This window comes from Dicentrarchus labrax, unplaced genomic scaffold, assembly GCF_905237075.1.
Source record: "Dicentrarchus labrax unplaced genomic scaffold, dlabrax2021, whole genome shotgun sequence".
Classification (NCBI taxonomy): Eukaryota; Metazoa; Chordata; class Actinopteri; family Moronidae; genus Dicentrarchus; species Dicentrarchus labrax.
In genome coordinates, this window is record NW_026136719.1 from 11,433,769 (window position 1) to 11,457,392 (window position 23,624).

Genomic DNA, 23,624 nt, shown 5'->3' on the forward strand with positions numbered 1-23,624 from the left:
GGTAGGCATGGGATGATCTTTCATGTCACAATTATCTTGTTCAAAATAATATTATCATGATTATCATGAAATTATACATCTTACTTTAAAATGTATGTTATTCAAACTAAATTAGGAAATCGATATAGGACTGTATGTTGGTGAGCTAGACAGCTTCTTCAAGTCAAGCCATGTGAGAATATCCACAATTATTACGATAATGGAAATTCACCACTATAAATGTATCACGATACGCAATGATATCGGATATCGTCCCATCACTTCTGTCAGGTACATGGGCCCCCCACAGGGTATAAGGTTGAGGATGTAGTGAATGAGGTGAGATAAAGTCAGATGAGGTGAGGTAATGACATAATGTAATGTGAGGTATGTGGTGAAGTTTTTATCTGAGTCTCATGCAACTGTCCAGGTGAGTGAAACTAGCTGGTGCTACAGGAGCCAGGCCTGGAGTTTGTCGCTCAGCACTGGGGACCACTGGACTGGAGACATGATCTGGCTCGCCACCGGCTGCAAACTTGATGTCAAACAGGACCCGTTGCTCTCTGAGGTGATGAAGGAATTCCCTATTCAGGTGGGTTAAACATTGAAAAGGTTTTTACGCTACTTAGGTGAGTATAGAAGTGTGGAAAGGGGAACAAAGGAAAAACCTTTGGTTGGTTTTAATCCATTATCACTTGAAGCATGGTGAGATAAAATCAATGTATTAATTTGTGCTCTATTTTCATGATGCAACCTGAACAAAGAAATACTAATAGATCCATAAAATGTGACCGGCTGTCCCTCCTTGAAGGTGATCGATGGCTGGCCGTGCATATCAGAAAGCTTACAGTGGTCAGAAGAGTGCCCACTCTACCTGATGGGGCAGTACACCGCTCTTCAGGTCGGTCTTCTATATAATGTTTTGGTGTGCAAAAAAAAGGTCTCAGAAACAACCTGTGCAATTATTTTAAAGACTACGTTTCCCCTGTCTTTTTTCCCCACACAGGTTGGACCTCATGCAGTAAACCTGGCTGGCGGACAGGCTGCTAGTATGCGAATCGCTAAGGACATCATGCGGCATCAGAAACAGGACAATGCAGAGGCTTCTGAGCTGAGTGGGGAGAAATCTAAAACTGAAGAATATATTAAACAGATGCAGGGCCTGTTATGGCTTTAACGTTAGCATTTATCCTGAAGACTTCAAACGCATGTATGTAAGAAGTTGTCTATTCTTGATGGTGATGGGCCTGTGTGGCCTTGATTAAACAGGTTACATAAGAATGCTGTGAAACTTCCTGTTTACAACAATTCTATTTCAAATAAACAAATATTAATCCTTGAGGGTAACATTAATTGTTCACAAAGATTGAATGACATGGCTTGGAAGGAAAAGCTGTATGATTAGTGATCTGATAAGTTTTACATCAGTGTTTTCCAAATTAGTCTCTTTGCCAGCCAATTGAGCCCCATTGTGAACCCAGAAATGTTGAGTACTCAATCAAGGGTCAAGGCAGTGATACTTTTAATTAAGGTCCGTGGGCCAGATACTTTGATCTGCTGTGCCGGGTGGCATGCTGACCACTGTTCAATGTCCCATGGCTGTTTGGACTTTGGAAGTTATATATTAGCCTGTTAGGATATTAATGATTTTCTTCTTGGCAAAAATGACTGAGGACAGCAAAAATCTAAAGGTTAACAATAATGACAGAAACAGATGTATTTGCCTGTATTTTTCTGCTTCATACCAATCCTAAACCACTGTGTTTAATCCTCCAAATGAAAATTGCTGTATGCACAGTTGGTAATATCAGGGGTCAAAACATACTAGCTGCAGTGCAATATTACAGCGTATTAGACTTTAAAGTCGTCTTATTTTGCCACATCAACAATCCTAATGTTCATTGGTGTTATCTGATAACTGTTATTAATGTTAAATAACTGGCCCCTGGCCTCCTTTAATTTTGCAAAAGTGGCTCCCTGGACAAAGTTGAGTACCCCTGGTCTAAGGATTGAGGGTTTGTAGCTCTTGTTATTCAAACTTTGAAAACAAATCTGTGATTCTGGGCTTTAAAAATAAAATTAATCTGAGTTGACTGAAGCCCTGTGCAAATGGTGGAGGTAATCTCTGGCCACACTTGGATCACTGATTGTCTGATTAAATTTACGGTGTCCAAACTAATTTCTATGCTACTGATGCTCGATTATGTCCAGCCACTTACCTTTCATACAGTGGAAATACTTTAAGCCACGCCCCCTGCCTGACTTCCGGATCGTAACCTTACCTGAGGTTGTGAAGAGGGCTGTAGTCACAACAATAAACTGGCGGTCTGTCTAATGTGGCTATAAAGTCACAGTTAAAACAGTAAAAACAACCAGAATAGAGTCGGAACTTGTTGTCTTCTGCTTTCAGGTAGGTGGGTGTGTGTTACGTTGGTAGTGTGTTAAACACTGATGAAAGCGCTGTTCCTGCCAGGTGCAACAGGTAGGCTTGTTCCTCCAGGTGAAGTAACAGGCTACGCTTTGTGTATGCGCAAGGTAATAAAAAGGCATTTGTGTTAAATAGCAGATCAGCACTAACGATATCATAAGGTTGAGCAGATCTAACAGATCTGAGATCGGAGCATTCAAACAAGTAAAATAATTTATTCCTGCACGATAGATCAGGGAGCATTCAGGAGATGTTAAGACGTCATTATGAAAGTGAATGAAATGTATGAATATAGCGAGAAGGGGTGAGCGACCGTCAGCATCAGCAGCAGTGCTGAGATCAGCTGATGATCAGCTGACCGCTCAGCTGACACAGTCGCAGCTGATCGCTGCTGTCAGATATTTTTGTCTATTTCTACTGTCGTAGTGGAATTTGGGCAGCTATGACCCTGCAATTTATCAAAAAGAGAAAAAAAACCTTTTGAAAACTGGGAAAACCCTGTGATTGCGTGACTTTTCCGGTTATTTTGTCATATGTTACTTTGCAGTATTTTCTTTTGAAATGTCCCTCTAACAGATTTCTCCTCCCCAGTCCAGTTTTGGGATTTGTACAAGATACTTTTATTAATAAACAATTAAAACACGACCAACACACACATAACTATGAATACGATAAAGTTTAGCGTTGAGAGCACTATCTTAAGAAATAGTAAAGAGAAAGGCCTTTAAACGTGTTATGTAACTGGGCTCTGATGCAGTTTGTTTTGCAGGTCCAGGGTGTTTCCCTGCCTTTCACCAACTGCATGCTGGGAAACTGTGGCTTCCACTGAATAACAATAAGTGAGGGGAGAAATGGATGGATAGATTGACATTTAATATGATGTATGAAGCTATGATAAGACTGTAACAGTGATAAACAGCTTAACAAATATAAGTTTATCTCACTGTTTATGACCCACAGCGGATCACATTATTACTGTAATTCTGCTCTGTATCACAATTTTGTTGAAGTGTTTCAATGGCTATTTCAAGATGTCACATAAATTGTTGCTTTTTTTTGGTTTAATCCTAAAGAAGGAATAAAGAGGAGAGAAGGAAGAGAAGATGGTTTTTCTGCCTCAAAACAAACCATTTTATCGTGTCCATAGATGTTTTTTATTGTCATGATCATTAATAATCATTAAGGAATGTTTTGTGTTTTCTCAGCACAATGAATGTGAGGAGAGTGGAAAGGACAGTTCTGAGTGTGGAGCAGTCGGAGGGAGTTGGTGCTCGTGTCCGCAGGAGCATTGGTAGAAAGGAGGTAAGTTCCTCAATGTGTTAATGTAGTCCAAACTGTCAACCCTTTTAATGAAAGCTCTGTCAAAAAACTGTACATATTTTATTTCTAGCTGAGAAACCTGGATCCTTTCCTGATGTTGGATGAGTTTAAAGTGAGCAAGCCGGCAGGTTTTCCAGACCATCCTCACAGAGGATTTGAGACGGTAAGCATTTTAGGAATTCCAAAGTGTTTAGTGTGGCAGTATTCTGATAAACTGGCATTGACAGTCACTTTTGACTGTCCACCCCTCACCGACATTAATAAAGACAAAACGAGCAATTTGATGACATTCCCTCGGTCTTTAGAAAATTGTGATGTTTATTTTCCACTTTTCTAGGACACTTAATAGGCCGAGTGATTAATCAAGACAGTAATTCCACAGATCTTCAATTATGACAACAATCACTTTTTTAGCCCTTCTTATTACAACTATCTTTTCTGAATACTCTTTGTAAAATAATATCTTTCATCTTAAGCTACTGATGGATAAAATTCAAACATAATTCCAAACAAAAAAATCTGTATGCTTTCAACCTTATTTTTCAGAACTCAGGGCAAAGAAGAATCTAACTCATTTTCTAACAGATTTGCATAACAGTGAAATGATATGATTTGTAAACAGCATGCAACACCCTCCCTCCTACTGACACTATTGAACTGGTACAACTCCTTTAACCAAAGAACTAAAATTGGAAATTCCTACTTTTATCACTAGATGGCGACAACAGGACAGTGTCCAGAAAGTAAGCGACAGTGCCACTTTGACTTCAATAAAAGATGATGTAGGTTAAAATTTCAAAAATCATACAGAAAGCCAGCAATATCAGAGATAGTCTATAATATCTGCTGGTACCGTTAAAGTTTGCATGTTTAGTTTAGTCCAGAAAGCTTTGAGTTAAAGATTAATGATGACAACTCACATTAAATTCCCCTATTTTGAAATAGAGGAATTACCCTGGCTCCTGGTGTGTTTTTTGTGGAACCATCCTTGTGGTTTTTTTTGTTCTTAAGAAAGTGAAATTAATGTATAATGTCTCCACCAAAGAAAGTATTCCTTAACCATTGTTTGTGACCTACTGACATGTTGACCAGTTTATTGAAAACTAAGAGATCAAATGCACATGCAAAACAAAACTTGAGACCATTTTGCAATGGGATCACTCCAGCCACAATGCCTGTCAACATGTTGATGTTCCAAGCCATGAGTCCTTAGTACATGAGTACTTGTGGGTCATACCATAGCCATCATCAAACTTGGCCTTCATTTTGATCTCAACTACTCATTTGTACAGACAGACAGACAGACAGACAGACAGACAGCCACAAACATCTGCCAAAGTACTAAAAATCACCTCAGAGGTGGTTCCCCTGTCTCCAGAAACACATTTTGCCATGATGATACAGACTGATAAGGTGAAAAATGAAAAATACCCTTCTTTTAAATACAGTATTTGACTGATTTTCAGCCCACAAACCAACACAAACTCTTCCCACATGATGAACATTTGCTTTTGCTTTTTCATGCCTTTGGATGTGGCCTCAGTGTTTACTCACATATTTAAAACTTTCACATTTAGTACAGTTCAGAACCCACAGCTTCCCCTCTGTGTTTATTTCATTTCCCACCTTTCCTTCCCTGCATTTTGTCATTTATTTGCTGTCATTATTTAATCTCTGACTTAGGAGTATTGTTAAAAATGAGTAATCAGTTATCTAATTAACGGACCAGTAATTGATGACAATTTCGGTATTTGAAAAAAGGTTTCTTGTGTAAAAATTTTTACTCATACAGTGTCTAAATGTTAGATTTTTTGGGGGCTGTTTGTCAGACATCATTTTGGGTTGTGGTGTAATGGGAATTTTCCATAACTGTTGCATTTTACAGACTGATTGGATGAAAAAAAAGTCAAAGTATCATTGAGCAAGATACTCAGCCCCAAATTGCTCCCGATGCTGTGCATCGGTGTGCGAATGCATTAGTTTCTGTTCGATGGTCTTTGCCGTAAATGTGGCACGTAGTGTAAAAGCACTTTGAGTGGTCAGAAGACTAGAAAGGAAGAAATACAAGTACAGGTCCATTTACCATTTGCAGCAAAAATGCTCCGATAAGCCCCTCTCAGCAGGTGGGAAATCCGTTTTGGTCTTCTGTTCGCTTCACCTTGCCAGGGGCTTGCTTTAATAGAAAGACCCTATTATTGGGCCATCTGGATCGCTCACCTGGTAGAGCTCGTGCCCATGTACCAAGGCTGAGTCCTTACTGCAGCGAACCCGACCTGTGGCCCTTTGCTGTCAACCCCCCCCAAAAAAAACCAAAAAAAAACAAAAACAAAAACAAAAGAAAGACCCCACTGAGGTAACTTGACTCCACATGAATGATGTCGTTCAGCTGTTTCCTAACACATTAGTCACTACTTTATGAGGTGATAATATGTCAGTGCTTTTTTTATATATGGTATATATATTTTGGGGGCTTTTATTGCTTTTAATCTTTAGCGACAGCTTTAGAGCTACAGGAAAGGGGGGAAAGAAAGAGTGGAAGAGACGCAGCAAAGGGCCACAGGTCAGAGTTAAATTCATGTCCACTACAGCAGGGACTCAGGTGAGCTACCAGGGCACCCTGTCAGTGTGCTTTTTACAGCTTGTTACTCTTCTCCAGAGTGGCCAAATCAATTAATGCTGCTTTTAGTAATGGGAAACTACATTTGAGTATGGTTTGGAATGTGAACAGCTGTAGTTTGCTTAATTTTTTTACCGTAATTAAATTCACCACAAGCGTTTCACGTTTTTTTACTTAAATCTTTTCAGACTTAAATCTGTACTGTGGTATTAGTAGTACTACTACAGCCACATTGATGAATTTATGTAATGCAACAGGTTGGATTTATTTATTTATTTTAAATCAAACTTAACAAACCCAGATAATGTCCTTAGATTTCCAGACGTTCCTCCAAGCGTATTTGATTTGGCAGATACAACTTAAATCTCCCAGTGTGGGTGGACAGGACTAGGCTATACTCCCAGCATGCCTTTCAGCAGGTGTGTTTGCTCACACTCACATGACTTTTGAAATCACACAGCTGTGGAGACAGATCACAGGCAGCTCACCGCAGGGGCCCGCACTTTCCTCCCATAGACAGATGTTCACCTTTGAACCAGTGACCCCATAATCAACACTTCTCTTCCTGTCCAGTCTGACCACTGGGGTGCTGAAACAAGCACACACGTGCTTTTAGTGTTGAAGCAGCCCATGTCTGAAAGCCTGAGTTGAAGTAACCTGGAACATTAGGCTGTATTGTGGAAAAAGGTTCATTAGCTATTTCTTTACATATGTTTTTCTTTATATATATATATTATCAAGGCATCTGTATGTATTATTCACAAAATACCTGTTTATGCAACATATGTCTTTGCTCATACAGGTAACATATGTTTTAGAAGGGATCACAGCCCACGAAGACTTCTGTGGCCATTCAGGACGACTGAAACCTGGAGATCTGCAAGTACTGGATAATTATATATAGTTCATTTTTTATGATATTTTTAAAGGAATAATTTTACATTTTGGGAATTACACTGTTTTGGTCTCTTGTGAGTTAGATGAAAAGATTGATACCATTTGTACGGTAAATACACTGACCAACCATAACATGGCACCTGTCAGTGGGTGGGATATTTTAGTCAGCAAGTGAACATTTTGTCTTCAAGTTGACGTGTTAGAAGCAAGAAAAATGGGCAGTGTCAGGATTTGAGCCACTTTGACAAGGGCCAAATTGTGATGGCTAGACAACTGGGTCAGAGCATCTCCAAACCTGCAGCTCTTGTGGGGTGTTCCCGGTCTGCAGTGGTCAGTACCTATCAAAACTCGTTCAAGGAAGTAAAAGCATACAGGGTCATGGGTGGCCAAGGCTCTTTGATGCCCATGGGGAGTGAAGGCTGGCCCATGTGGTCCGATCCAACAGACGAGCTACTGAAGCTCAAACTGCTGAAAAAGTGAATGCTGCATAGAAAGGTGTCAGAACCCACAGTGCATCGTAGTTTGTTGCGTATTGGGCTGTATAGCTGCAGACGAGTCAGGGTGATGTAATATCTTGTTTGTGTAAAGTGTAACACATTTTATTTTTACATGAGCTTTTTACGCAGGGTTATATGCTGCACTATTTACTTTGGGATAGAGCCACGTTAGCTGTTTTCAACCTTAATTCTAAGCTAAGGTAACCAGATGTAAGCTGTAGCTTCACAGGCATGATAATAGGGTACTGATTGCTTAACAACCTCACAGTGACGACAAGACTCCTGGAAGTTACTGTGCCAGATGAAGAAATAGTCCATCCCATAAAATAAAAAATAAAAAAAAGTTAATCCACAACAGGTTATTTTTACTCATTTGTTTTTATACAAATTAAGTAAAATGAGATATAAAATGGGAATTAATGAGCTTTAGAGATGATGGTAGTTGGATTTTATTACATTTGGACAGACTAGCTGTTTTTCCCTGTTTCCAGTCTTTGTGCTAGGTTAGGCTAACCAGATGCTGACTGTAACTTCTGGACAAACATAAAAGAGTTATCGATCTTCTCATCTAACTCAAGAGAGCAAATAAGCGTATTTCCCAAACAGTTAATTCAACTTCTCTACGAATAAAATAGCTGCTATCAAGATGTTATATTTTCTGTTCCTTCACACATTAAATACGTGTCATCTAACAGTGTCATCATTGTTATCTAAAAGTCCAGTCCTCTAATAGTAAATGTGATAGATTTTAAGTAATTCATTAACATGAACCAGCAGCATTCAGTCCATTCAGTCCGTAAATGAAAGAGCAGAACAAAATGTAAGCCTATTGGCATGCAAATCCCCATAAACTCATTACATATGCATTATAATGTTGTACACTCACGCTAATTGGATATCATGCCCTTCGGGTTGTTTCCTGTGTTTTTAAAGTAGTAAAGTTACATTCACACACACACACACACACACACACACACACACACACACACACACACACACACACACACACACACAGTTGCTGACTCAGCTTCAAGAAGTTCAGTCAGTTCAGCTAAATTTGCTCTCACCCATTATGTGCACCCTCTGTAGGCTCGGACATAATGTCTTAAAATGTTTTCAAATCACAGACAAAAAGTGTAGTTGAAAGATACTAACTTGTAACTTAAATAGTTACCCATATTGTTTTAAATAAATTATGGTCTTTTCTGCACAAAGTCAATCTTTATCAGGACTTTATATACCCAAACTGGCAGCCTATTAGAAGTTAGACTGCATATTATTATAATTAATGATATTAAATTTAATTTGATCCTTCAAACACAGTACAGATCTGTTCTCTGGATTTGTAGTTATTCAGCATGTTTTGTTATCCAGTAGATCGTGACAGTAAATACTCAGATCACAGCAATAAAAGAAACCAAACAACACAATGAACAGTCACAGATCAGTGGCCAGCTTCATTAAAGCAAAGCTTGAGAATGGGAATTTACAGCTGACCTATATTAGAAGCAGAAGCTGTTAAACCAAACTTCATTTCATCCAGTGATTTCACATCTGAACCCAGCTCCATATTTTGGAATGTATTTATGATATTTTTATATTCAGGAGCCTATCAGAAGAATCTATCTATATTTTTACTGAAAATCACATAATAGTAGTAGTGATCTTACATTCTGTGTAATACTGTTTGTCAACATTTGTCAAAAGATAACAAGTTTGTGTAATGTCTTTATCCTATGGTTCATGTGGTTTCCTTGAAATATTAATAGGTGATGACTTATTAATGCATCACTATTCCATGGTCTGAACTAACTGCTAACATCAGCACGCTAATTTGCTCACATTGTGAACATGGTGATGTTTAGCAGGTATAATGATTAACATGTTCACCGTGTGTTAGCATGCTAACATACGTACTAAACACAAGGTGCAACTGAAGCTGGGTTAGGGGGATCACTGAAGTTATTAGACTTCATCCTAAGGTGGACAGATTTCATGGTGATCCATCTAATATAGCTAGATGAAAAGTCTGGGGGTGATTAGGATATATTACAACTGGGAGTTTTGTGTAAATCTAGCTTGAAGATGTGAAGATACTGTAATGGATCCCTGAATAAGTAAGAACCTTGACCTGCTGTGATGAAAAGTCAGGGAATCTCCAAAGTTACAACAATACACGCCTTGAACAACATTTATGTCGGTACAATTCCTAAACTAAACTAAACTAAAGTTATTATTATTTCAGTTGGGACCAAAGTGACCAAAAACTTTTAAAAATCACTCATATGTGTGTATGTTTGAAAATGTGTGTCTTTATTTTATATTTAAAATATCTCCACCAGTGGATGACTGCAGGACGGGGTGTGGTCCATGCTGAGATGCCCATGTCAGAGGAGCCGGTGGTGGGATTACAGCTGTGGGTGAACCTGCCGAGACGAGACAAGATGGTGGAACCAGCGTACCAGGAACTCAAAGGCTCAGAGATCCCCAAACCCAGCCAGGGAGGAGTTACAGTCACTGTGATATCTGGAGAGGCTTTAGGAGCAAAGGTGTGTCTCTGCTTGTGTGTGTGTGCTGTGTGTGTGTTTATAAAAAGTAAAAGGGTTACTGCAGAGCTGAGTAACTGAAATAAGGTGACGAGTAATGTACTTATTATGAGTAATATGAAATGAGTAATTGAATTTCAAGTAACTTCTCTACTAAAGTACTGATTCAACTTCTTTACTCAAGCAAAAGTAAAAGAGTATAAAATTATGAAAGTAAAAAGTACTCTCTTGGTTTATCTGAAGGACATTTCAACCGGCTGTTCAAGTCCTGTGTTACTTCCCACCTCTTAAATAAAGCCATGTATCTGTTGTATTTTAACAGATGATAGTAATTGTGCACAAAATAGGAACAAAGAACTCTAAGAAAATGCAGGCACTTTCATTTCCTATATTTTCCTCACTTTCTCGCCCATGTTTCCTATTTTCAAATCCGAACTGTTGAGAGTTTCTTTTAGGTCAAAAACATGTGACTATGAGTAGGGTGTCAAGCCAGATAACAATATTATGTAGGTAGCAACAGAGAAATGCAGCTTTAACATGATGTTCACAACCCATTTGGAGGAAACAGAAGAGCAGATGGTTCTGAAGTTGTAAACAAATTACTGCCTATGGCACCACTAATTCAAAGTTTGCATGAATATGTTTTCTGTTTTATACAGAATATTTTAAGCTTGTTGCCGTGTGTGTAAGAGAAAGTTTGCATATTGTCTTTCTTTTTTCTTTTCCTATAGTCTAAAGTCTTCACAAGGACACCAACCTTGTACTTGGACTTCAGACTGCAGGCAGGGGCCCTGCATATGCAGCCAGTCCCCTCAGGTAGGAGACATTTATAAATACACCATAGTGTGTCTCTAAATAGTTGGTTGATAACAAAAGATTGGTCTTCATGAATGTTTACACAAAAGCATCTCATGGTTGCTTTGGTGTCTGACTAATCCTCAGCCATCCATTCTTCCTGTTACACAAAGCATTTATGTACTGTGTGTCTTCGCTATGAGACAACCCTGTTTACGTAAAACCTTATTGAATAATGCGCTTTTGAGCGAAGAAACGGAACAATGAGTGATACTAGGGAACATAACATGGAAATAAAAACACTGTGAATAGAATCCGTTTATTTGGGTGAAAAGCAACAAAACAAACGATGACCACAGTGCCCACTGTTCAAAAGCTGTAGAGGATCTCAAACATTTGCATTTTAATGGATCCCTTCAGAAGGATCTGTATACACAAGGCTCACTCTAGGTTTGTGATCAAAGACTGCTTTCTAACCATGGAGGAGTAAGAGAAATGTGGATAAAATGTTCATCAGCAGACATTTACAGTTCTAACAGAAACACCTCAGGGCTTGTAAAGCTTGTAAAGCTGTAGGAGGACAGGACCAAGAGACACTTTCATTTAAATTAGCTGTTTTCCACTGCCCTTAACCTCATTATATATCATGAGTATATCTGTCCCTGTGCAGCCTGCAGTGAGTGCTGAATTTCCAAAGTTGACCAAACCTCAACTTTGTTCTCATCTTTGAAGTTTGGGTAAAAAGCTCATTTGATGTCTAAGTTTAAGGGCCCCCAGTTTCAGAGTGCAGTTCATTTATAAAAATATAAATCCTAAATATGGACAGCGACATGTGCATTTGTTAGGATTACATTACTTCATCAAAAACTAGAGAGTCAAGAGCTTTGCCAAATATCAACAACAACACAAGTATGTCTTGTGTTGTTGCACTTGCAGCTAATCTTACTATTCCAACAGCAAGAAGGGCAGTTTGCCATTTGCCTTTTATTTCACGAAGCTCTCGCCAACAACTAAAAGCCAGTCCCAGATTTACTCTTGTCCGTCTTTAGCTCTTTACAACTTTAGTGTATCAACTTAAAAGGTGATGATATGTCAGTTTTGTCTTCACAACTTGTTTCTGCTGCCCTTCAGTGGCCAAAATCTAGTGCAGGTTCTAGAGCAGAGAACTGTTAGTACACAGATACTAAGAATAATATTTCTGTATTTGACAGGATGGACTACATTCATCTACACACTCTCAGGATCCATTCATGCTGGTGAGTTTCGCCTGGTTAATTTTCTCCTAAAAGTTTATTTTTTTCTGCATGAATACATACCAAACATTACCTGTCTCATATTGTCCGACACTTTGGATTAATATAAGAAGAAGAAATCACTAATAACCAGGATGATACAAACATTCTTGGATATGTGCACTCTTTTCATGGTATTTGATCACTCCCTCACTTTCCTCCCTGTTCTTCCTTCTGCCATATCTAAGTTAGAAATATGTGTGTGATCTCAGTCCAATCACATCTTCCCCCCTACATTCGGCCAGAATGTCCATGTGTTCCTCTTTAAAGCTTGATGGATTCATACTGACACTAAACTATGATCTCTTCAGACTTTAGACCACACCAGTTCAAGCTGAAATTTACCCAACATCACTGGAAAAATTATTGTGCTACTGTATATAAAATATGACCGTGTCAGAGTTTGGCTCCCTATCAGTCCCCTTACCCACATGTTTTAGCTACACCCTTTTGCATAATTGTTGCTTTTTCACATATTATGAAAGGCTGCATGTCCTGCTTATTGGTTGACATTTTGTGATCAAGGAATTCCCCTCGCATGAGAACAAACCCTTTCAAACAGTGGACTCATTGTCAGAGGCTTTCTTGGTTTGTTGTTTTCAGTCAGAATTCCCCTTTTATTGCTCTTTAATAAAATTTCATTCTGATTTGATTACTCTCCATCGTTACACTGCAGGATCTCTCAGACTGGTTGTAATTGCTGGCAGATGTTTTGATGACACGAGAGGATGAAAATGGCTGCTGAGATTAAAGAAGTTATTTGAATCTTAAGTCTCCAACTCTACATGTAGTCTGGCCAAATCCAGACCAGCTGGCTTTGATGAATGCATCAAGTGGAAGTGTCTGGCTTTTTCAGCATTTAGTGTCAGTACTGTACTGTAAGTGTTGCTGCGTGCAAGTGCTAAACCAGGTCAAAATGTCTGAAACATGCAGGTGCCTATATTTCTATTTAACTCAAAGCTGTTTTGTTATCCTATACCTGTGGTATTCTGTAATGATGTGTGAAACAAATGTAATTATTACTACTGACACACACGTCAGCCCATACTCAGCAAGTAAGCTAGTTCTAGGTGAAAAATTAAATAGTAATACCAATGTCTGAACAGGTTTCATTTAATTTTCTTCCCTGTTGCTGTAATTGACTATCAATATGTTTAAGCCTACCAATGTTTGCTTTTTTCTTTTGTTTTCCCCCAGTGAGAAGCTCCTACTCCCAAAAGTCTTAGATTCCCATTTGTTTTCAGAAATACATCAAAAAGAGTTCCAAGACCACAAACCCTAATTAATCATATTAAATAACATGTTCATTATGTGGTTTGTTTCCTAACATGACATAACAGTCCAATTCTACCAGAATTGAATGTGAAGAACTGTCGTAGCCTGACATTTCATGTTCTCTTTCATTTCACCGTCATTAAAATTAACAGTAATAATGGCTGTAATTATCCAGTATTATGAGGCAATATATACGTTTGACTCGTTTTTAGCATGTTTCTGAAAATAATGGTATGGATGGGTTTACACTTTTTTAATGGGAATTAACATCAATATTAAGAGAAGATAAAATCAATAAAATCATAAACAAATTATGGTATTGTGTATTGAGTATTATAGTAGGTGGAGTCCCTTGAAATCATAATGAAGTAGGTTCAGATTTTAACTGAAACAGTATATGCCTAAAATCGTCTAAAATGAAGGACAAAACTGTGAACTTTTTTTTGTTTTCAAGGCCCAGATCAGGAGCAGCAGAAGGTTGAGCCCCATCACACTGTGGTGTTTGGAGATGGAGACTGTGTCAAAGTTCAAAACAAGGTGAGAGACTTAAGTCTCTGTATCAGGACCAGTGGTTCCCAAGCTTTTTCATTTCACACTGTTAGTCATAGCCCCCCTCCCGCCTCTTTTCAAACGCTACGGCATTTTTGATCTTCCCCTTTTCCCTTTTCCTGGCACAGTCCATCTCCTATGGCATATGGTCGACCTAAGTCTCCTCTGCCCTATTTTAGTGATGATATCCTATGTTTCTTCTGTTCCAAGTAATAAATCTTGTTAGGTCAGAAGATGCCACGTGGCATTCTCAGGTATCCATTGTGGTATCCCTGAATACATTTCATATAAGCTTTGGTTTCCTTCCATCTTTCAGAAGGAACTTAAGGTACATTATAGGATGGATTGTTGACAGTATGTATTAGTGGACACAGCTTCTGGGTCTGCAAAGTAAATCCACTGTGGAAGTGCCTTAAACCTGTTTTCTTTCTATTTGCCATCAGTAGGCAACACAACTGGCTCCAAAAAGGAGGTCAGATAATATCTTGTGAAAAAAATGACCCCACTTCTCCCTTGATTTATTACCTCAGTAAAAAGTTTCTTAATGAGTTTATTGCTCAAGTCTTCTTCCATACAGCATGATGTTCATTTAGTACATTATGGTCCCATTCAGAGTGAAATAGACATTTTTTTTATTTTATGCATATAACAAGTATGCTATTAACAAGTCATTTTAATCCAGCTGTGGCTGCTATTTTGTTTTGATTTTCTTTCTTCAGTCATCTTGTGACTCCACAGATTTTTCTTGGTACCTGTTGGGAGGCCCAGATCTGAAGGCTGGGAACCACTTAATCAAAAAAATACAAATGAAAGGCTGTTGTAGTCAGTCCATTTCACACACAAAGATGAAGAGCACTCCCTCTGTTTTCCTCCTCAGGGTTCTGAAGTTTCCCATTTTGTGCTGATCGCTGGAGAACCAATCAAAGAGCCTGTGGTACAACAAGGTACGTTATTTGCCTTGTTGCAAAGTTATATGCAACTGCCAATATGCAGCAAGTCACTGAACAAAGCAAATGCTGCTCAAAAACAGAACTTAATCAATACTTGTAATGAAAAATACTTTCCTATGTTGTGTCTGTCCTTCAGGTCCCTTTGTAATGACAACAGAAGAAGAGATCAGGCAGGCTATCAGGGACTACCAGACCGGCAGAAATGGCTTTGAAAGGGCTGTAAACTGGAGGTCCAAGATCAGAGACTCTTTCTGAACGCTTAAGTTTGCACTCATGGCCCTGGTGAAATTATTTGCCATAGTTGTTTGCTGCTATAGGAGCACATTTATAGAGATATGTATTTTGTCTAAAAATGGCAAAAGTATGATGTTTTTTAGTGTATGTGCTGTATGTGTTTACAGGACATTTAGTTCTTTTCATCATCTATTTGAACTTTTTACGTAGTGCTTAGTGTGGGAGTGGACAACATGCCCCAATGTTAGTAGTGTAGTAGTTTACCCCTTTCTTGTAAAATATAGATTTTTATGGAAAATGCTCCTAACTGCTGTCCACGCCCCTTGTTAAATGTAAGGTTTATTACATTTTCCTTCTGCTGTTTGAAATAACAGTGTAGCAGAGTTGTTATGACTTTTATGTTTGACATTTTTTAATGTATGCAAGTTGTTTTGCACACATTGTTGTTATGAAGATTATTTATCATCATATGAGTAGGTATAAAGGTTTTACAAATGATTTGATGTTTGACACATTTATGTGACATGGAATTTGCTAAAGAGACATTAACCTAATTTATCTGGCTGCTGTAAAACAAAAGGAATCAAGCTGCTTGATATCACCTGACCTCTATAACCAAAAAAATCTTTACAGACCACATAAGTATTGTTGTTGTTATTTCATAAATATTATGAGCAGATAATGCCCAAACTGCTGTTCCTCATTTGCATACACATTATGAATATTGTTCTGATATTTCCTCCATTATGTATGTTCCTGGCCGATTACATCCTGAGTCAAATGGGCCTGGATGGGCGAGTGGGTGGGGTATTGGCGGGACAGGGGTGGTGCCGGCATCCCATTTCCCCTCACATGTTGCAGAGGTCTGGATCACATTTAAAACACATGTTACGGCTCTACGGCTGTGTCCAGAGGAAAAGACACTGATAGGGGATTTAACAGGCAGGGGACTTGATCACTTGACAAACAGACATTAAAAAAGGAAGACGGGAACACACAAGCAAATAAAAAGGCGAGCTTTGAGGCAGCACGACCAGCAGCAGTGGGAGAGACATAAGGGCAGACACCAAAACTTCTCATTTCTTCTCAGCACTCTTTTTCAGAGTTAGCACACATCTTCTAGGAAGGAATTGTGTGGCTACTCTTGCACCTCAGGGCCTTTTTATACGGACTAACCACAGTAGGATCTGGAGACAGGGGAAGTTTAACATATTTTGATATTGTAAGCACTGAAATTAGCAGTTAAAAGAAGCCAGAAGTCAGCCAGTCAGGAAGTGGGAAAATAAAGAAAAAAAGCATTTGAACACAGAGGATTTTTTTTAGATAATCTAGCTAGGGCCCTGAAATATCTCACAGGCCTTCAATCCATTTGGACAAAAGAGAGCGTGCTGATGAGACGTCTTCAAGGGGAGCTTGACTTTCATTTTTTCTAAGGTAATTTTCAGCTTCTAACTTCTAGTAGCCTCAGTATTTAACTGGACACCTCAGGTTCTGCATCAAAGACTAAGAGGTGCATGTTTTAAAGCCTCTTTAGCCTTCTCCATTTGGCTCGTGGGTGTCTGGGTTGCTGTGACAGGTTACGTCTGGCTTAGACACACACTCACACACACACACACACTCTCTACTGTGCAGCTGGAAGATCAAGAGTCTGTGTTGCACATACCTGCTCTGAGAGGACTGAGTGTGTGTGGTCTGAGGGACTCAGCTGGTCTGGGAAACTGAGTCAGAAAAGCAGCCAGCTCTTAAGTGCTTCCTGCCTGCATAAAAAGGAGTAAAAGTCCATACTTCTGAGTGCCTCTCAGAGAAAGCAAGCAGAGCCAAGGGATGATGATGAAGATGAAACGGACTCTGTGCAGAATATCCTGCTTGGTGACTTTGGTGGTGGAGCTGAGCTGGATAAACGTGGGCCACAGCATGCACAGGGAGGGAGGAAGCAGGGTAAGTGTGGCATGAAGCTTTAAGTGTATGTAATATGTATCAAACGTAAGAAGCCTCTTGCAATCGTTTTCTGTAGCTGATGTCTGACATGTTCCCCTTGGTACTAAACATAACGTTAATTTATTATCTAACATCTAACCAGAGGGCAGAAATTACATCACGGCATTATTCTGTTATTCCTGATGCATTCAGGGCTTGATTTCACTTTTACAGTGTTTAGCCTCTTACCTCTTTTCACTTATTATCTCATAAATGTCAGTCTTGACCAGTTGTGCTGACTGTGGTCTGTCCACTGAAGCCAAAATTGTCAATAATCATGTGTGTGCTTGCATGTGGCTAAGAGAGGAACTGTACCTCAACGTCAGGATCTGCGTCAGAAGGATTATTGAACCACCTCAACCCTATTCTTCTCACTTCTGCTTAAATTGATTTGCTTTTTTGTAGTGGTCATTCACCCCCCCCCCCCATCTCTGTCACAGTCACTCTCCCTTTCTGTTTCTCATTAGTGGCTATATCCCTCAGTAGAAATTGGGAAACCTCCCAATTTTCTGTTGTTTCTCTGATTTAAGTGGAAGCAGTCAGCCAGCTAACCTGCCCCACCCTCTGCTCTGTAACACACATCAAAGGGCTCAGATCATTATAGTTGTCCAGAGGAAATAAAGCAAACATTGTGCAGACAAGTGCAATATTACATGACTGTTCTCCACCCCGGTTGTAGACCTATCATCTGGTATGAGGCTTTCCCGCCTCAAAAATGAGACTGGGAAGACCTACATTTTACCAATATCCTCTCCTCTCCTCTCTAGATCACACCCTTCGCTCTTCAAAGTCTAACAAGTTAAAACAGAAACAAAACAGTAAAAAACTTTCACTTGGGACATCATTTTAAATGAAGTGCAAGAGATTACTGTGCATTTCATCACATATCTTATCCAAACCATATAGGTCTAATCTTTTCTGCTTCCATTTTGTTCTGGTTTATGTCATCATGGGAACTTTGCCTTTCTGCGGTAGCATGACAGGCGGTTTTATGATGTTCTCCCACCCCTGAATCACAGGTCTTCCCCTCTGTATGGAGAGGTGCCAAGGATAATTTGATACTTTGAACAGTATGTATGTGCGTGTGTAAATGTGAATAGCACCGCTGCCCTCTCTCAAAGTGCACGCTGGTAGTTTGGTTTTCAGATGTCTTGGGTTTAAATCAGATGGCATGTCGTTCTTATACTGTATATAAATGCATACGCTTTGGTAGCAAGGTCATGGAACTTTAGAATGAGCAGTGTTCAGAGACAGAGAGGTATAAAGGCAGACACACAAATCTGCTGCTGCAGCTGTTGATAATCGCACTCTGACTAATGGGTGTGACATCAGGCCAAGTGCTCCAAGTCACTCCACACTACAGCAAATGTCATATCAGCTCATCCTCAGTCTAAGCCACATGTTTTCCGAAAATAAAGCACATAATGTAGATAAATGCATTTCATTTGAGCCGGGGCTGTTTTATTTTTATTTTTTTTATAATATTTCATTTTCTAACAAGACTCTAGCCATATGTGAGGCTGTTCTTAGACACAGCAGAATTTTGAGTTAATGTGCTCACTGTGACAATGCTAAAGTGCACTACATTTTCCTCCCACCATTTTGGCATGTGAAATGCATCCACGATGTAGTGGCCTCAAAAATTCCACAATGTAACATAAATATTAGTGCTGTGCAGCTGTCAGTGTCTACACAAAATAACTAAGTACTTATTGTCTATTAGGAAGTAATGAATGAGGGAACAAGTGATTGGCTAATACCCTAAACACATTGCTTGGCAGGGAGCAGCAACTTCCATCTGAAGACTGGCTTTTGTACAAATTAAACAAACATTAAATGATGATTGATTTAATCCCTGCAGGTAGCGAAGCAGTGGGAAAGAAAGGTGCGGTCAGCCTCCAGCCTGGATGAACTGCTGAGGCTCGCAGACTTTCCTGACTGGAAGTTGTGGAAGTGTCGTCTGAGACTACAGCAGCCAGAGAACCTCTCTTCTCCACCTTCAGTAGGCTCACACCGCTCCACACGCTACGCTGCAGAATCTTACAGCCTGGAAATACTTAAAGGTTGGATAAACATCACACAGTACATGTTACATGTGAGTTTGCGTGTGTATGTGTGTTGATGTGGTTATGAGCATTGTGTGTCTCCCATTTAGCTATTGATGAAGAGTGGCAGCGGACCCAATGCATGCCAAGGGAAACGTGTGTTGACGTGGCCAAGGAGCTGGGCACCGACCCCTCAATGTTCTTCAAGCCACCTTGTGTGTCCATCCACAGGTTTGTTTTACATGAAACGAGAACTTTAATATTTTTACTAAACTCAGTGCTATGGTTGCTGTCCCTGCATTGTACCTAACACAAAACCTCTCAGCAGTCAATTGTGTATGTCCTTGGCATTAAGCCCGAAAAAAGAAACAACTAGCCTGGTTCTGTGCAAAGTTAACATATCCACCTTCAAGCACGTCTAAATCGTTTTAACATAATCAGTCATAAAAGTTGTTTCTTTAAAGGTCCGATGTGTAACATTTAGGACGGTCTATTGGCAGAAATGGAATACAATATCTATAGGTATGTTTTCAATAGTATAATAGTAGTAGTAGTATAATCACCTGAATAGAAATCTTTATCTACAGACACCGTGGGCTGTTGAGTCCGCTATGTTAGACTGCAATGTTTCTAAAGTAGCCCAGGATGGACAAACCAAACACTCACTCTAGATAGGGCGGTATGCTATTTTCTCCTGCGAGTTTCTCCCTTGAGTTGGAAAGAGAGGGTGAAACAAATGAGTTGCAATGGGCAACAACATGGCTAGATGCCACTAAATCCTACACACTGGTCCTTTAATGTGTACAACATTGCAAAAAATGTGCTAGTCAGGCCCCTTAGTTTGTGATCATTAGTGAGCTTTAGAGGTGCTGGTAGAAGGTTTTTGTTACCTTCGGACAGAGCCAGGCTAGCGGCTAGCTGTTTCCCCCTGTTGTTTCATTTGAACTGTTCTACTATGTTTTTTGCCACGCACATCACTTTACCCAGATATAATTTTGTTTTCCTACTGATAGGTGCAGTGGCTGCTGCAACCAAGAGGGTGTCACCTGCAGAAACACAACTACTGTATACGTGAATAAAACTGTGAGTATCTCAGATGTTAAGTGGATAGCCTTTTGATCTCTTTAACCCTTTTTGACTTATTTAACCTTTTTCTGAGGTTCTGAATATGACAACCGCAGCACCATTTTTATTTTTTTGCAGTCAAACACTCTCACACTAATGTCTGTGTGTGTGTGTGTGTGTGTGTGTGTGTGTGTGTGTGTGTGTGTGTGTGTGTGTGTGTGTGTTTCTGTGCACTTCAGGTCCTTAGTGTCATTCCATTCAAGTTTGTACCAGAGCCTGTGCTAATAAAAGTAGCTAATCATACAGAGTGCAGGTGCATGGAGCCTGCCATAATACGACGTAATGCTCAACCTCACGGGAGCAGCGGGTGAGTCTAAAGGCTTCTTCAATCTTATTCTCAAGTGAATTTGATATGATGTTGTTTTTTTTCTGTTCTAATCCATCTGGTTCATTGGCAGCTGCTCTCCGATGGGCCAGCTGTCAGAGGCAGAGGACTCCAGGAGACTTTGTGCCAGTGGGTTGATTTGGGATTGTTCAACTGACAGATGCATACCATACCCTTCCAGTGCACCAGGTGTGTGTATGTGTGTGTGTGTGAGTGGTAGTATAATAGTATAAACATATATATATATATATATATATATATATATATATATATATATATATATATATATATATATATATATATTTGTATCATTATTTAATATATAGACTCAAACAGGTCCCATTTTTCTGCAACTATTTTTACTTTTGATACTTAAGAGGAGTTATGTGTAATTCCTCACCACGTGCTCCCAAAATCAGTGCTATGACACTGTTCAAGATTGTTTACAATTAGACATAAATTAACTAATTAACACATTTTAAATAATCTGGTGATTTGGAGTTAAAAAGAAGTGAGCTAAGAGGCCTCTAGCCCGATCCTCATCTCTGCTTAAGGCTAGTGGTTTGAGGCTACTTCAATTGATACAAGCATAACTCACCCAACACTCTGACATAACTGTTGGAGGTCACGTTGTCAAGGTTTTGACAAGAAAGAAGAATGCATGGAATAAAAAAAGACTCGACATTGATTCTGATACTTTTTTGTTTTAAACTGTTTTGACAGTGACATAGGAGTGCAATTATTAAACCAGGAAATCAAAGTGTTTTTGTAATATCTTAACCACTACTGGATGGATTAGGCATACAATTGTGAGCAGACAGACTAAATACCTGAGTCTTAGCTGTGCTTTGTGTTATGTGAACATGTTTAAGATTATATTTGCTAAACATCAACATGTTGCAGCATTGTCTTTGTGATATTAGAAGAAAATATTAACCAGGTATATCATATGGAATTATACAATTATATAATTATAATTATAAATTGTAAACCTTTTGTTTAAAATTGTTTACTTACTTACCTTACTGATAACATTAAAGTTAAGATACTGTATTTGGATTCATTATCCAAGTGTAACCAAACTGACTTGTTATCAAATGGAGTCTCAGTTTACAAGATGAGAAGAAATGTATGCCGTTGTGACTCTAATGCGCCATTTTTATTTCCTGCGTAGACTTTCCACTCAGTTCATGGATGCCAGACTGTGAGATAGACGTGGAGCGGTGTGACTGTCTATCTAGACCTGCATCGACTCTCCAGCCAAGACCAATCCATCGCTGTCAACTCAACTCTTCTATCTGTGCCCATAAGCATCAGCGTTTCGATCAAGCTTCCTGCAGGTGGGCCAGGAAGAGGCTTTAACATAATAATCTGTTTGTTTACCATGGACTTTCTTTAAATGCTGCAGTTTTTGCTCATATGAGATATTAGAAACATAAAATACATACTTGGACATGCCCTTGTCATTAGCAACAAGTGAAATAGAAATGTTTAGTGGAAAATGGAACAATAAAATTATTAAACAGGTGCTGGGGAAATAGGAAAGGTGAGAGGATTAAAATAATAGTTGAAGCAGTATTTCTCAGCAACTACTCAGACATTCAGGATGAACTGAAGAAACGAGGTGATCAGTTTCTTAAACTCCTGCGGATCTCATTTTCATCCAGGGTGAAGGCTAGCAGAGCGGCTCGCAGCTCTAATGTGTCTCAATTCATGCATATTTTATTCCCTTAAATGAGCCCTCTTTTCTTCACAGATGCAAATGGCCCAAGTAGAAGTCCACTGGGGGAATAAATTACGACAACCTGCTCGCCAAGGATGTTTGGAGGCAGAGAAAAAAGGCTCATAATTTATTTACAGTCCTATTTATGCTGATCACTTTAACTAATTAAGATGATATTAACTCATTTGACCATGTTAACTGATTTTTTAACATGCTTACCTTATGTCCAATCAATGCGTAAAGATTATAATTTGTACATTTGTTCTCTTGTGCACTGAACATGTAGTTTATATTAAAAGAATATTTTTATAATTTTAACTTGCTTTCAGTTTATGGATTACTGCTTAACTTGTGATGGACATTTCACTCTTGTTATTCAAAGTAATCACATGTATGTTGAGTTTACCTTTAAAGGTTTGAACACAATTTTTGATATTAAAAAAGTGAACCTTGTTTCATGCTTCATGGGCAACAAGGCCTGCTAAATCCTGTCATGAAAAATGAAGTTGTAAAGTGAGCAATACCCGATAACTTAAGTCTTGTTACTTGAGATGGTAATGGTATTGTAACCTGATAAACTTGTCTCTTGGATTTCATTTTTATACAAAGTCTATAAAAAATATTCACCATCCTCTGTAGTTTTCATGTTTTATTGTTTTACACCACAATAATCAAAGAGGAAGTAAAAATATTTTTTTTTGGATCCATTACAAATGTAAAACACAAAACACCTCTTTTCAAGGATGAATCCCTTTTTAATGGGACACAAAATCACCACTAAGACACACTAAGTGATCACTGGTGCAGCCAATTTGTTTTAGAAGTCCCATAATTAGTCAAGGGGTTTCAAGAGGTTATAATATAAATAAATAAACAATAATATATAATAAATAAATGGTATATATACCCCTCTGGAGGCCTTGTGGGGTAGCGGGTCAAATAATGGCATCAAAATAAAGGGAATTCTGGAGCATGTGACTTGGGAGAAGGTTTGCTTTCTAAGACAATGAGCAGAAGATAAAGCTACACAAGAGTGCTTTAAAAACAACA

General features: G+C 38.9%; 2 protein-coding genes across 4 annotated transcripts; both read left to right on the plus strand.

Annotated features, from left to right (window-relative positions):
* Positions 1 to 1,071: 1,071 nt before the first annotated feature.
* On the plus strand, positions 1,072 to 16,021 carry pir (pirin). 3 transcript variants are annotated; one of them, XM_051379123.1, is made up of 10 exons: positions 1,072 to 1,094; positions 3,613 to 3,709; positions 3,798 to 3,890; positions 7,147 to 7,227; positions 10,081 to 10,287; positions 11,016 to 11,100; positions 12,291 to 12,335; positions 14,101 to 14,183; positions 15,073 to 15,139; positions 15,282 to 16,021. In XM_051379123.1, the coding sequence occupies exons 2-10, from the start codon at positions 3,617 to 3,619 to the stop codon at positions 15,398 to 15,400; spliced, it is 873 nt and encodes a 290-aa protein (XP_051235083.1). In that variant the 5' UTR covers positions 1,072 to 1,094; positions 3,613 to 3,616; the 3' UTR covers positions 15,401 to 16,021. The 3 variants fall into 3 exon arrangements, with proteins under 3 accessions (XP_051235083.1, XP_051235081.1, XP_051235082.1); XM_051379121.1 differs by lacking the exon at positions 1,072 to 1,094 and adding an exon at positions 2,220 to 2,389; XM_051379122.1 differs by lacking the exon at positions 1,072 to 1,094 and adding an exon at positions 2,412 to 3,246.
* A 196-nt stretch (positions 16,022 to 16,217) lies between these two features.
* On the plus strand, positions 16,218 to 23,205 carry vegfd (vascular endothelial growth factor D). Its single transcript, XM_051379120.1, has 8 exons — positions 16,218 to 17,317; positions 19,218 to 19,419; positions 19,512 to 19,632; positions 20,415 to 20,484; positions 20,706 to 20,833; positions 20,925 to 21,040; positions 22,026 to 22,191; positions 22,608 to 23,205. The coding sequence occupies exons 1-8, from the start codon at positions 17,204 to 17,206 to the stop codon at positions 22,624 to 22,626; spliced, it is 936 nt and encodes a 311-aa protein (XP_051235080.1). The 5' UTR covers positions 16,218 to 17,203; the 3' UTR covers positions 22,627 to 23,205.
* The last annotated feature ends 419 nt before the right edge of the window (positions 23,206 to 23,624 follow it).